The sequence below is a fragment of the Haematobia irritans genome, chromosome 2 (genome assembly GCF_050003625.1).
Source record: "Haematobia irritans isolate KBUSLIRL chromosome 2, ASM5000362v1, whole genome shotgun sequence".
Lineage (NCBI taxonomy): Eukaryota > Metazoa > Arthropoda > Insecta > Diptera > Muscidae > Haematobia > Haematobia irritans.
This window is the reverse complement of record NC_134398.1, coordinates 217088318-217102680: the sequence shown is the minus strand read 5'-3', so window position 1 is coordinate 217102680 and position 14363 is coordinate 217088318. Positions and strand designations below refer to the sequence as shown.

General features: G+C 29.5%; 1 protein-coding gene across 1 annotated transcript; it reads left to right on the top strand.

The window, feature by feature from the left end:
* Nucleotides 1-481: 481 nt before the first annotated feature.
* LOC142225277 (uncharacterized) lies at nucleotides 482-10796 on the top strand. The gene is made up of 2 exons (XM_075295052.1): nucleotides 482-784; nucleotides 10713-10796. The coding sequence occupies exons 1-2, from the start codon at nucleotides 482-484 to the stop codon at nucleotides 10794-10796; spliced, it is 387 nt and encodes a 128-aa protein (XP_075151167.1).
* Nucleotides 10797-14363: the final 3567 nt, after the last annotated feature.

The window sequence follows — 14363 nt, the reverse complement described above, 5'->3', positions numbered from 1 at the left end:
AATTAACTTTTTAATTCAAAATTTTAAAATTTTCAATCATTGACTTAATTAACTTAATGTTTCTATCTTGATTAAAAAGTTAATTGTACCAATTAATTTATTAATTGAAAAAAATTTCAACTTCAATTAACTTTTTAATTGGAAATATTTTGGTGATATTTTTTTCTGTGTTTGTATTACAGAAAAAGGCGCTTAGAACTTGTGGCGACACTATTTCAAATCCTACTTTTGTTTTTTGTTTTAAATTATCTAGTAGTCATAGATTATTTTTCATTTCAAGTGATGTATGTTTGTTCTTTATTTAATTTAGGATTAACTTAGTAGCCTTAGACTTATGTACGATTTTCTCAAGACAATTGATTTTGATAATTTGTAAAAAATAAAATTATTGCTTTTTGGGATTTTTAATCATCACGACGCATTGATTTCTACATGGGTGACACCGACGAAAACTGTTGTTATATCAATTTAAATTTGCAAAATGCCTGGCGACAACAACCATTTAGAAATATCTCGTGTTGCGGTAAAGGTTCCACCATTCTGGCGACAAAATCCTCGATTATGGTTCCGGCAATTGGAGTCACAATTTATTACATCTGGAATTATTGCTGATGTTTTCAAGTTCCACACATTAGTAGGTTCAATCGAGAGCAACATTCTAAACTACGTAAGCCATATTGTAGAAAATTCCCCAGAGGAAAATAAGTACAGAGCTCTTAAGGATGCATTATTGAATGAATTTGTGGAATCTGAAGAAAAGTGTTTACGACAACTTTTGGAAAATGTAACTAAAAAACCTCGTGGAAGTGAGAAAGATGTGAGGGAAAATGCAATTAGCCATAAAAGATTGTTTTTTGAGTTAGTCTTTATGAAATTGTTTTTACATCCTGGAAAAGAGTAAACGTTTATCACAAACAGTATATACTTTTCTTCCAAATAAACTTCCTTACAGCGAAAAGCAAATTAGAAACGAACTTTGTTTGTCTAAAATTTCGTTTGGGAGGAAAGATTTTTGTTTGCGTGTACTTGCAGCAAAACTATCAACCAATTACCACAATAAATTCAGGCAGTTCACTAAACCCAAAAGTGAACCACACTTGAACCTTCCGAAAAAAAGGTTTATGATAGTTGACACTTGCCTAAATAAATCTTTGTATAAACATCTCTCTTTTCCTTTGCCACAGTGAAATCATCCAAAATATACCAAAATTTTATTTGTAAAGAAAATTTTGCCAATTTTTATTACTATAGAAACCAATTTTTATTACTATAGTAAATTGTATCAAAATTTCTATGGAAAATGTTGCCAAAATTTTATTTCTATAGAATATTCAGTAAACATTTTATTTCTATGGAAAATGTTGCGAAAATTTTATTTCTAAAGAAAATTTTGCCAAAAAATTATTTCTATAAGAAATTTTACCAAAATTTTATTTCTATAGAAAATGTTGCCAAAATTTTATTTCTATAGAAAATTTTGCCAAAATTTTATTTCTATAGAAAATGTTGCCAAAATTTTTATTTCTACACACAAAAAAAAATTTTTCTGATTCAATCACGAAATTAATTGATCCAATTAATTTTTTAATTGAAATGTCTTCAATCACGAAAATGATAGTAACAATCACAGTTTTAATTGGGCATAGAAACAATTCTTGATTAAAATATTAATTGATGTCATTAGCAATTTTCAATTAATTTTTTAATTGATTCAATTAAAAATTTAATTGATTTTGAATGCAAACCCTAATTAATTTTTTATTTAAAAAGCTAACTATTTTCAATTACTTTCTGAATTTTTTTATTACTTTCTGAGTTTTTATTTGGATTAAGAAATGTTCATCACTTTTTTAACTGACTTAGTCTTCCGAATTTGATTAAAAAGTTAATTGTATCAATTAATTTTTTAATTAAAAATTTTAAAATTTTCAATCATTGACTTAATTAACTTTATGTTCTATCTTGATTAAAAAGTTAATTGTATCAATTAATTTATTAATTGAAAATATATTCAACTTCAATTAACTTTTTAATTGGAAATATTTTGGTGATATTTTTTTCTGTGCACACAAAAAATTTTTTTTTCTGATTCAATCACCAAATTAATTGATCCAATTAATTTTTTAATTGAAATGTCTTCAATCACGAAAATGATAGTATCAATCACAGTTTTAATTGGGCATAGAAAAAATTCTTGATTAAAAAATTAATTGATTTTTTCAGCAAATTTCAATTAATTTTTTAATTGATTCAATTAAAAATTTAATTGATGTTGATTGCAAAACTCAATTAATTTATTAATTAAAAAAAGTAACTATTTTTAATTACTTTCTGAATTGACTTAGAGTTTTTATGTGGATTAACAAATGATTGTTTGAAATACATTTTTAATTAAAAATTAAAAAATCTGCACTTTTTTTAACTGAATTAGTCTTCCGAATTTGATTAAAAAGTTAATTGTATCAATTCATTTTTTAATTAAAAATTTTAAATTTTTCAGTCATTGGCTTAATTAACTTAATGTTTCTATCATGATTAAAAAGTTAATTGTATCAATTAATTTATTGATTGAAAACATTTTCAACTTCAATTAACTTTTTAATTGGAAATATTTTGGTGATATTTTTTTCTGTGTGTATACAACATTTTGTCATTTTAGTTCTATAAAAAATTTTGTCAAAATATTTTTTCTATGGAAAATGTTGTCAAAATTTTACTTCTATCGAAAAAAATTTTATTTCTTTTTTTTTATTTCTATTTCTTCTAAATTCAGTTAAAATTTTATTGTTATAGAAAATTTAGTCAAAATTTTATTTTTATAGTAAATTCAGTCAAAATTTTATTTCTATACAAAATTCTTCCAGAATTGTATTTCTATAGAAAATTTTCTCAACATTTTATTTCTATAGAAAATATTGCCAAATTTGTATTACTATAGAAAATTTTGCCAAAATTTTATTTGTAATTTTGACAAAATTTTATTTCTATAGAAAATTGATATGCCTCTTAGTTGGTGAGGAATATTATGCAAAATCTAGAAAACCATCAAGAATTCTAACCAAAAGGAGGTCACTTCTCACTGAGCTAAAAACGCAGAATCGGCCATCACTCAAAGATAAGAAAGTAGTTCAGTACTGTGGTCGCACAATGGACTGAATGGTCTAAATGAGCTGTCCGCGATTCCTAACCTAACCTAACTACTCAAATTGGAATGGCTTCTCAATGGAAAAAACTAAATTTCCTAACTGGCCACATTTGAGCATCGGTGATCTCTCGAACTTTTTGGACCTTCATTGCCCTTAGTTCAAGTGTTTTTGCATCCTTTCTCAGGATATGTTCGGCTCACAGGCAAATGTTCAACCGCGGGGTGCATATCGTTTAAATGTTTGCCTTCACTTACCAGGTCCGAATTCATTAAAAAACGATATTTGCCAAATTGTTGCAAAACTCCATTAATCGAACTATTTTTATACCCTGCGCCACACTGTAGATCAGGGTATTATAAGTTAGTGCATATGTTTGTAACACCCAGAAGGAGACGAGATAGACACATGGTGTCTTTGGCAATAATGCTCAGGGTGGGTCCCTGAGTCGATATAACCATGTCCCTCTGTCCGTCCGTCCGTCCGTCCGTCTGTCTGTGAACACATTTATGTGATCAAAGTCTAGGTCGCAATTTAAGTCCAATCGCCTTCAAATTTGGCACATGTTCCTAATTTGGGTCAGAAGAACCCTATTGATTTTGGAAGAAATCGGTTCAGATTTAGGTATAGCTCCCATATATATCTTTCGCCCGATATGCAATAATATGGACCAGCAGCCAGAGTTTTAATTTATACTTGAAATTTTGTACAAACATAACACTTAGTCGTATAGTCAAGTGTGCAAAATTTGATTGAAATCGTTTCGGATTTAGATATAGCCCCCATATATATCTTTCGCCCGATATGGAATTATATGGCCCCAGCACACAGATTTTTGGCCGAATGTGGTTGAAATTTTGCACTAAGAGTACAATTAGTAGTATAGTCAAGTGTACAAATTTTTATTGAAATCGGTTCAGATTTAGATATAGCTCCCATATATATCTTTCGCCCGATATGGACTAATATGGTCCTAAAAGCCAGAGTTTTGGCCCAATTTGGTTGAAATTTTGCACAGGGAGTAGATTTAGCATTGTAGCTATGCGTGCCAAATTTGGTTGAAATCGATTCAAATTTAGATATAGCTCCCATATATATCTTTCGCCCGATATGCACTTATATGGACCCAGAAGCCAGAGTTTTATCCCGATTTGCTTGAAATTTTGCACATGGAGTACAATTAGTAATATAGTCATGTGTGCCAAATTTGATTGAAATCGGTTCAGATTTAGATATAACTCCCATATATATGTTTTTCTGATTTCGACAAAAATGGTCAAAATACCAGCATTTTCCTTGTTAAATCGCCACTGCTTAGTCGAAAAGTTGTAAAAATGACTCTAATTTTCCTAAACTTCTAATACATATATATCGAGCGATAAATCATAAATAAACTTTTGCGAAGTTTCCTTAAAGTTGCTTCAGATTTAAATGTTTCCCATATTTTTTTACTAACATTGTGTTACACCCTAGTACATTAGCCGACTTAAATTTTGAGTCTACAGATTTTGTAGAAGTCTATCAAATTCTGTCCAGATCGAGTGATATTTAACATAAATGTATGTATTTGGGACTAACCTTTATATATAGCCCCCAACACATTTGACGGATGTGATATGATATCGATAATTTAGATCTACAAAGTGGTGCAGGTAATATAGTCCGCCCCCGCCCGACTTTAGACTTTCCTTACTTGTTTTTTTATTAAAATAGACTCCTAAAACAGAACGATTTTATATCATACTTCCCAAAACATCAAACATTTCTTTGCTTGCACTCAAACTGTAGATATTAACACCTGTTCTTTGTTATTAATCATGGTGTTTTATTTTACATATGCACAGTTTTTCCCCTGAACTCAATTGTTTGACTTTAATCTTTCATATCTCCATTGCAAAGAGAATAATTTGCGTTCGTGTTTTGCTCCTTCTCCACCGGTCGACAACAAACGTGGTCACCCCAAAAAAACGGAGTAATTCAAGCAACCTCGAATCATATGGAAAATGGCATAAACAATTTGCATAAAATTCCATATTTGTGGCGCTAACTGGGTATTCATTTGCACATTGCCAGATGGTCAGATAAAAATAGATCACACTCTCTATATATTCTTTCATATGGAGGCAAATATGATTCTGGATAGTTGTTGGTATTTCATCCAATGCAACTGCATAATTTAGCGGTTGTTATGGATGTTTGCATATCTATATATGGTAATGTTTTGAGGTTAAAAAAACAAAAACATGGTGTATTTGTATTTGGATACCCAATTTTTAATGGTTGGGTAGTAAAAGAAGAGTTGGAAGCTATGTAAATGTTGTTTCTTTAATATTTAAGATTTGTATAATTTTTTCTAAGAAAGTCCGATTTTAATCTTGTATGAAAGATCCATCTTTATCAACTTTTCTATGAAAATTTTACAAATTTTTTTTTTGATTTGTTGACAAAATATAGATTTTCAATGAAAATACCTTTTCATAGCAAAATCCCAGCAAAAAAAAAAAAAATGGAAGTTCTTCCAAAGGCACAACTTTAAAAGCACTTCCAGAAGATGTAATCCCAATGATTTTCTTTATTTTAACTACACAGGAAGTTATTTTCATTCAATTTTTTATAACATGCTTTTTTCATATTTTTAATGGGTAATTTTAACTTTTTTTTTGTTTCAAATTGGTTAAAAACAGTTTAAGAATTCATAAAATGGTACAAATTATTTAAATTTTGTCGAAAAAAACTGCTAAATCCAATTTGAAAAAATTGTGCATTTTTGAAAATATTTGAGGTCAAACGTTTCAGAAAAGCTTTAGAATCCATTAAAATTATAAAAAATTATAAAAAAAAATTATTATTTATTTGACAAAATATCACAGAATTTTTTAATTTACATCCAAAACATTGAATTCGGATCACACCTAAAAAAGTGATGCAAATTCAGTGCACCGGCTGTTGAAATGGAGCACTTCCGTCCTATGACAAGTCCATGTAAAATTCATCACTTCTGCGTCAATTGTGCACAACTTCCGGATCCTAAAAGAACATTTTCATTACTTGTTTGGCGACGCTTTTTTTGCTGGGATGTGCTAAGAGGGATTTTTCTCGATTTTTCTATGAAAATACGATATTTATCAAATTTGCTATGAAACTCAATCAGTTTTCAATAAAAATTTGATATTCAAAGAGTTTTTTAAAGAAAATCCGATTTTATTAGAATTTTCGTTGAAAATTAAAATTGCAAAAAAAAAAATTAAATTTAAAACTAAAAATCGATTTTCTAAAAAAAAGGATTTACAAAATTTAAAATTTCCATAAAAATTTATTCGTTTTGTTTTGTTATTGTTGGTTTTGTTCTTTAATCATTGTTGTTGTTTTTGATTTCAGCTTAAAACCATGCATTGACTAAACTACAAGTGTAGCTTAACCACCAGAGGAAAAGAATGTTTGTCAAATTATTTGGGCAAAGCCCTATAGACTGCAAGATGGTTGGATGGACGCACGTTTCGGAATTACCACATTCCTCATCAGCATCCTCTACTTGCAGCGAAACTACCAACCAATTATCAGAATAAATTCAGGCAGTTCATTAAACCCAACAATGAACCACACTTGAACCTTCCGAAAAAAGGTTTTACGTGATAGCCGGCTTATGCCGAAATAAATTACAAACATATCTCTTTTCCTTTGCCACCAAATCATCGATTTGAGTGCAGTTGGAAAATTTTAAAAAATTATGTTTATCGTTTTTCTATAAAAAATCGATTTGTAATCTGATTTTTATTTTCTATGCGAATTCCATTTGTATCGATTTTGCTATGAAAATTCTTTTTTTATCGATTTGAAACATCGATTTTTGAATTAATTTTAATTGGATCCTCCTCAGTTTTTTCTATTTTTTTTATAGAAAATTCGATTTTTATAGGTTTTTTCACGAAATTTCGATTCTCATCCATTTTTTATGAGAAACCGATTGTTATCTATTTTTTACGATAAATCGGTTTTCAACGAGTTTTTATGAGAATTTTTCGAATTTTCCTTAAAAATGCTATTTTTAAACATTTCTTTTATGAAAATTTTATATTCAAACATTTTTTTAATCAATTTCTTTTTTTAAAGAAAATTCGATTTTTCTACGTAAATCCGATTTGCCTATTTCATTGATTTTTTCTATAAAAAAAATCATAAAGTTTTGTCTATAGATTTTTTGTTTATCGGTTTTCAAAAAATGTTCATCGATTTTCTATAAAAATTCGATATTTATCGATTTTGTATAAAAATTCGATATATTTATCGTTTTTCTATAAAAATTCTATATATATCGATTTTCTATAAAAATTCTATATCTATCGATTTTCTATAAAAATTCTATATTTATCGATTTTCTATAAAAATTCGATATTTATCGATTTTCTATAAAAATTCGATATTTATCGATTTTCTATAAAAAATTCGATATTTATCGATTTTCTATAAAAATTCGATGTTTATCGATTTTCTTAAAAAATTCGATATTTATCGATTTTTTATAAAAATTCGATGTTTATCGATTTTCTATAAAAATTCGATATTTATCGATTTTCTATAAAAAATCGATATTTATCGATGGTGTATAAAAATTCGATATTTATCGATTTTCTATAAAAATTCGATATTTATCGTTTATCTATAAAAATTCGATATTTAGCGATTTTCTATAAAAATTCAATATTTATCGATTTTCTATAAAAAAATCGATATTTATCGATTTTCTATAAAAAATCGTTTTTCGTCGTTTTTCTATATAATCCGATTATCATTGAATTTTCTATAAAACTTTTGATTTGTTTATTAAATTTCCTATGAATATATTTGTGTTTTATTTTTCATGAAAATTCTATTTTTATTCATTTGCTTATGAAGGTTCGATTTTTCAATAAAAGTTGATTTTCAATAAAAATGCGATTGTTGTTAATTTATCGTACGAAAATATGGAAATTCGATTTGTGTATAATTTTATCATAAAAAATGTAATTTTTTTGTCAATGAGTAGTCGATACATATTTATGGATTTTCACCAAATAGTCACTCTTTGTGGGTGCATTGGTTTTTCGACAATCACCTTTGGATTCTCATTCGCCCAAATGCGGCAATTCTGTTTATTGACGAATACACTGAGGAGAAAATGTGCCTCATCACTGAAGATGATTTTCTTCGAAAATTGATTATCCACTGTTGCCACTTCTTGGAACCATTCTGCCCATTCACGACGTCCATGGTTTAAATTGAGTAAGTCTGAAATAGAGAAATGTCAAATAAAATTCGGAAAAAACTTGGTGTTTAGGTGTGGTTCACATTCAGCATCGGCCCTTACAATTTAACCACCCTTTATATACATTAGCTTCGCCCAGGCCGAAGCTAATATACCCTCCACCATGGATTGCGTAGAAACTTCTTCTAAACACTGCCATTCACAATCGAATTACTTAAGTTGCGGTAACGCTTGCCGATGGCAAGGTACCTTAAGGCCACCTATCACCGTCTTCTAAATTGTATGTAAGTCCATACGTGGTATATATTATATAATTCAGTTTGACAAAATTTTCTATAGAATAACATTTTGACAAAATTTTCTACAGAAATAAAATTTTGACAAAATTTTCCATAGAAATAAAATTTTGACAAAATTTTCTATAGAAATAAAATTTTGACAAAATTTTCTATAGAAATAAAGTTTTGACACAATTTTCCATAGAAGACATTTTAACAAAATTTTCTATAGAAATAAAATGTTGACAATTTTTTTTATAGAAATAAAATTTTGACAAAATTTTCTATAGAAATAAAATTTTGGTAGATTATTTTTGGTTCGGGTGGCAACCATGATTATGGACCGATATGGACCAATTTTTGTGTGATTGGAGATCGCCTATATATAACTATAGACCGATATGGACCAATTTTGGTATGGTTGTTAGCTGCCTAACACCACGTTCCACATTTGAACCGGATCGGATGAATTTTGCTCCTCCAAGAGGCTCCGGAGGTCAAATCTGGAGAACGGTTTATATGGGGGTTATATATAATTATGGACCAATATGGATCAATTCTGGCACGGTTTTTAGAGATCATATACTAACACCAGGTTCCAAATTTCAATAGGATTGGATGAAATTTGCTTCTCTTAGAGACTCCGCAAGCCAAATCTGGGGATCGGTTTATATGGGGTTATATATAATATTGGACCGATGTGGACCAATTTTAGCATGGTTTTTAGAGACCATATACCAACACCATGTACCAAATTTCAGCCGGATCGGATGAAATTTGCTTGTCTTTGAGGCTCCGTAAGTCAAATCTGGGGATCGGTTTATATGGGGGCTATATATAATTATAGACCGATGTGGACCAATTCTTGCTTGTTTGTTAGAGATCATATGCTGACACCATGTACCAAATTTCAGCAGGATCGGACGAAATTTGCTTGTATTTGAGGCTCCGTGAGCCAAATCTGGGGATCGATTTATATGGGGCTATATATAATTATGGACCGATATGGACCAATTTTTGTATGGTTGTTAGGGACCATATACCAACACCATGTACCAAATTTCAGCCGGACCGGATGAAATATGCTTCTGTTAGAGGCTCCGCAAGCCAAATCTTAGGGTCCGTTTATATGGGGGCTATACGTTAAAGTGGACCGATATGGTCCATTTGCAATACCATCCGACCTACATCAATAACAACTACTTCTGCCAAGTTTCAAGTCGATAGCTCGTTTCGTTCGGAAGTTATACCCTCCATCCTATGGTGGATGGTATAAAAAAATTATCAACGATTTTTTTAGGAAAATCGATTTTCACCGATTTGTTATGAAAATCAGGTTCTCTTAGATTTTCTAAGAAAATAGATTTCACTAAGATGTTAGTGAACTCGATTTTTTAGTAAATCAATTTACCTATTTTTCGATTAATGTGCGATTTTCATCGATTTTTCTATTTTTATCTAATTTTCATAAAATTTTCTAAAAAAATAGATTATCATGGAATTTTGAAAATTTTATAAAAAAAAAAATATCAAAGATTTTTTAGGAAAATCGATTTTCACCAATACGTTATGAAAATCTGCTTTTGCTAGATTTTCTAGGAAAATCAATTTCACCGATATCTTAAGAAATCAATCAATCTACTTTTCGATGAATGTGCGATTTTCATCGATTTTTCCCTTAATATCTGATTTTCCTCAATTTTTTAAATAAAATTAGTTTTTGATGAAATTTTCTCTGATAATCCGATTTTTACTGAATTTTGTATGGAAATCCATAGTTTTTCAACTGTGACCAACGAAGTAGTTAGCTTTTCAAAGACCTACACTGAAAGGAAAAAGTACGTCATGACGATGAATCTTTACATTACGGTGACGAATTTTTCGTCAAAAATGAGCTAACGTAACATTTCATCCCATTGACGATTTTTTCGTCATAGCGATGAATTGAATTCATCCCTGTGATGAACTTATTTACATCCCATATACGACTATGTTACGTCCAGATGATGAATGTATTTCATCTATGTGATGATATTTTTCGTATCTGAGATTATTCTCTTTCATCCATGCGATGATGCAATTTTTCAAAAGTACGATTCTCGTTCGTCATCGCTACAAACGCCTTCGTCATAGCGATGAACTCTTTCCCTAAATTTGACGTAATCCATTCATCAATATGATGTAATAGATTCATCAATTTGATGTAATCGATTCATTAATACGATGTAAACATCAAATTGATAAATTGATTATTAGAAATATTTTCTACGACACTTTTAATAAAGAACCATATTGTTTCTTATTTTTATTTTAATTAAATTTAAATTTTATTTATTTGAAATATGTACAACTAACGAAGTAAAAACGTATACAAAATTTTTCATACACATCTACCAAAGCTGTTGATTTTGATAAATTTACCATCTAGACACACAAACATTCTGTTACCTTAATTAGTGTTTAGATCACCAAGGATGAAAAGTTTTATGGGTTCACCCTGTGGAGTAAAAAAATTATAAAGAAGAATTTAAAAATTGAAATTTTAAATTATTGTAAAATATATTCGATCTTTTTAGAACAAAATTTAACTCACCCTTTTTGTGCTCAACTGTTCCTTTTCGTTTTGAATTGTTTGCTCATCCAATTCATCTTTATTATTTAATTTCTTTATCCGTATTCAGTTTTCACAGAACGAAAAATGTTGCGGCATTTATCTGTAAATTTAGAAATACTTCCATAAACATATAAATGTTAAAAAAAAATAAATTGACCAAAAAATAAAAAAATCGTCATTTTGGTTAAATTTTTTTTCATATATAACACTTCATGTTTTTTTATTTTACTCACATTTTTGTTTTTATTTTCACTTTCACATCTTTAAGCATTAGCTCTTTATTTTTGGCACGCGCGACCACCTTTACACTTTGGACTAAACTCAACAACTGAGAGGAACCATTTGAAATGTTCTTACCGCACAGAAAAAAAACAATATTTCTACCACACAACTACGTATGGATGTGTTATTGCATTAGTATTTGAATACATGTCAACGGAGTAGATGAAACTTTTCGTCTATTTGATTACTATTTTCGTCAATTTGACGACTTTTATTGTTCTCATATGTCTTGTAAGCCAATTTAAAAACAAACATGTGAACAAATGTTTGCTCAAATGCTCGTTTGAGTTAAGTTAAATGTGGAGAGAGCATGAAATACCCAACAAAAATAACTTAGCTCTCATTAATAAAAGCTGTGTACAGTTATTTTAAAAACAAAACGTAGCAAGCGCATTTGGTTGTGTGTGTGTTTTTTTAGGTAGAGAAATAAACACACATCTACAGAACGTATGAATTTTATCATCACATTGAACACTGTTTCGTCACATTGACAATTGATTCGACTTTTGGGTGTTCCAGATTAGTACTAATGGAAAAATGTAAATTACAAACATCTATATACTATATATACCGTATATCGTTTTATGTTTTAGTTAGCATTGAGATTTTTTGATACACATTTCAGAGAAAAGTGTGTTTCATCAATTTGAAGATTCTTTCATCGCATTGACGAAAACCAGCATCCTTGATACATCATGAAAATAAAACACATACAACTTTTGTCCAACTTCTATTAATATGTGTAATTTATATATTGGGACTTCATATAAATGAAATTAATTTAAATCAAATGTTAATTTTGGTTAACTTTCGCTGAATCAGAAAGAAAATAATTTCGTCTCATAGACGAAACTAGATCATCAATGTGACGAACTATGAAAAGAACAAAAATTGACTTTGATGATTGATTTCGTCACGTGGACTACCGAAATACTCCCATGGACGAAACTTTTCATCGCATAGACGAAAACGCATTGATGAAACTCAATCGTCAAGGTGACGAACGCTTTTTCTTTCGGTGTACCCCTTTATTTGATGGCTGGGAATACGTGTTACTCTTAAGAATTTCTATTACAATTCGTTACATTGTCACAGGTAGCCGTGTACATATATGGTCACACTCTCTACGTTATCCATATGGAGGCATATTATTACAATTAAATGTGGTAATAATAATACCAGAAGTTCTTGGCCATGAGGGAAGACAAATTTCCACACGCATTCATTTATCTATGGGCATTTGTATCCGTCTCGCTTGGCATCACCAAGCGATCTAAGATCTTTGTGGTTGTTTTGTTGGCTTTAGCGAGATTTTCTGGAGTTTTCTTTTTTGCATGTCATGATGATCTAAATGCTGTCGGTATATTTTCTTCGTGTTGTTTCTTTTTCAATTTTGCCACTTGTATCAGAGCCATTATCTGAAGCAATTTGCGGAGTTAGCTGCTCCTGCATCAGCTGCCTTATTCTCCTCGTCATAATCATTAAGTTGTTAATTATCATTTAATAGAAATGGTATTTATCCATCTTATCCCCACCATTCCAACCACCAACACCATCACTATCATGAACAGAATGTCTGCTCCAAGCGATCCATGACACTTTACCAGCCAACCATGATCCCCATCGGAATGAACAAATGTTTCTTGGCACTTTTCTAAAGCATTTCCGAATCATTCTTCTTCTTCTTCGTCGTCTTCTGCTGCTGCCGTTGGAGTCGCATTCCCCAACGGATCATTGTTTTCTCTGTTTTCTGTAGCTCATTTGAAATCTATTCTGTGCTGTAGTTCTTTGCTTTATTTATGTGTGCAAATCATGGAATTAAGAAGAGCACATGGAGATGTGTACTGGAAATAAGTCATGGACAAGCGACCTCATTATCATCATTATGAAGACCTGTGCCTGTGCCTTAGCATGGAAGATATATAGACTCGCAGCGTGGACGACGATGATGACGAGAAGTGTTTTGCGGTCAATTATAAGCATATTTTCATTAGACTTGGAATTGTTGGGATTCTTGTTGAGGTCACAAAACCCTGCGATTGTTGGTAATGAGTACTCGTGCTTGAATATTTGAACAGCAATCACATTATCATCGGGCAATTGCCCATCTTCGTGGTTTCTAAGTTGTAGGATTTCTTAGTGCATTTTATTGCGAGAGTAAAGCCACATTGAAAGCAGTTCATATGTAATTGCAAGTTGAGGTCAATGTATATACAAAATTTTATTACATTATAGTTTTATAGAAAATTTTTGCAAAATTTTATTTCTATAGAAAATTTTGTCAAAATTTTATTTCTATAGAAAATTTTGTCAAAATTTTATTTCTATAGAAAATTGTGTCAAAATTTTATTTCTATAGAAAATTTTGTCAAAATTTTTATTTCTATAGAAAATGTTGTCAACATTTTATTTCTATAGAAAATTTTTGCAAAATTTTATTTCTATAGAAAAAGTTTGCAAAATTTTATTTCTATAGAGAATTTTTACAAAATTTTATTTGTATCGAAAATTTTTACAAAATTTTATTTCTATTCAAAATGTTGTCAAAATTTTATTTCTATAGAAAAATGTTGCAAAATTTTATTTCTATAGAAAATTTTATAAAAATTTTAGTTTTATAGAAAATTTTGTCAAAATTTTATTTATATAGAAAATTTTTTTGCAAAACTTTATTTCTAAAAAATTTTATCAACATTTTATTTCTATAGAACATTTTGTCCAAATTCTATTTTTATAGGAAATTTTTGGAAAATTTTATTACGACAGAAAATTTTTTGCAAAATTTTATTTGTATAGAAAATTTT

Coding starts and splice junctions, on each gene's coding strand:
- LOC142225277 (XM_075295052.1), top strand. CDS start 482: ATGCCTGGCGACAACAACCATTTAGAAATATCTCGTGTTGCGGTAAAG. Junction 785..10,712: donor TACGACAACTTTTGGAAAAT/GTAACTAAAAAA, acceptor TTCGTATCTGAG/ATTATTCTCTTTCATCCATG.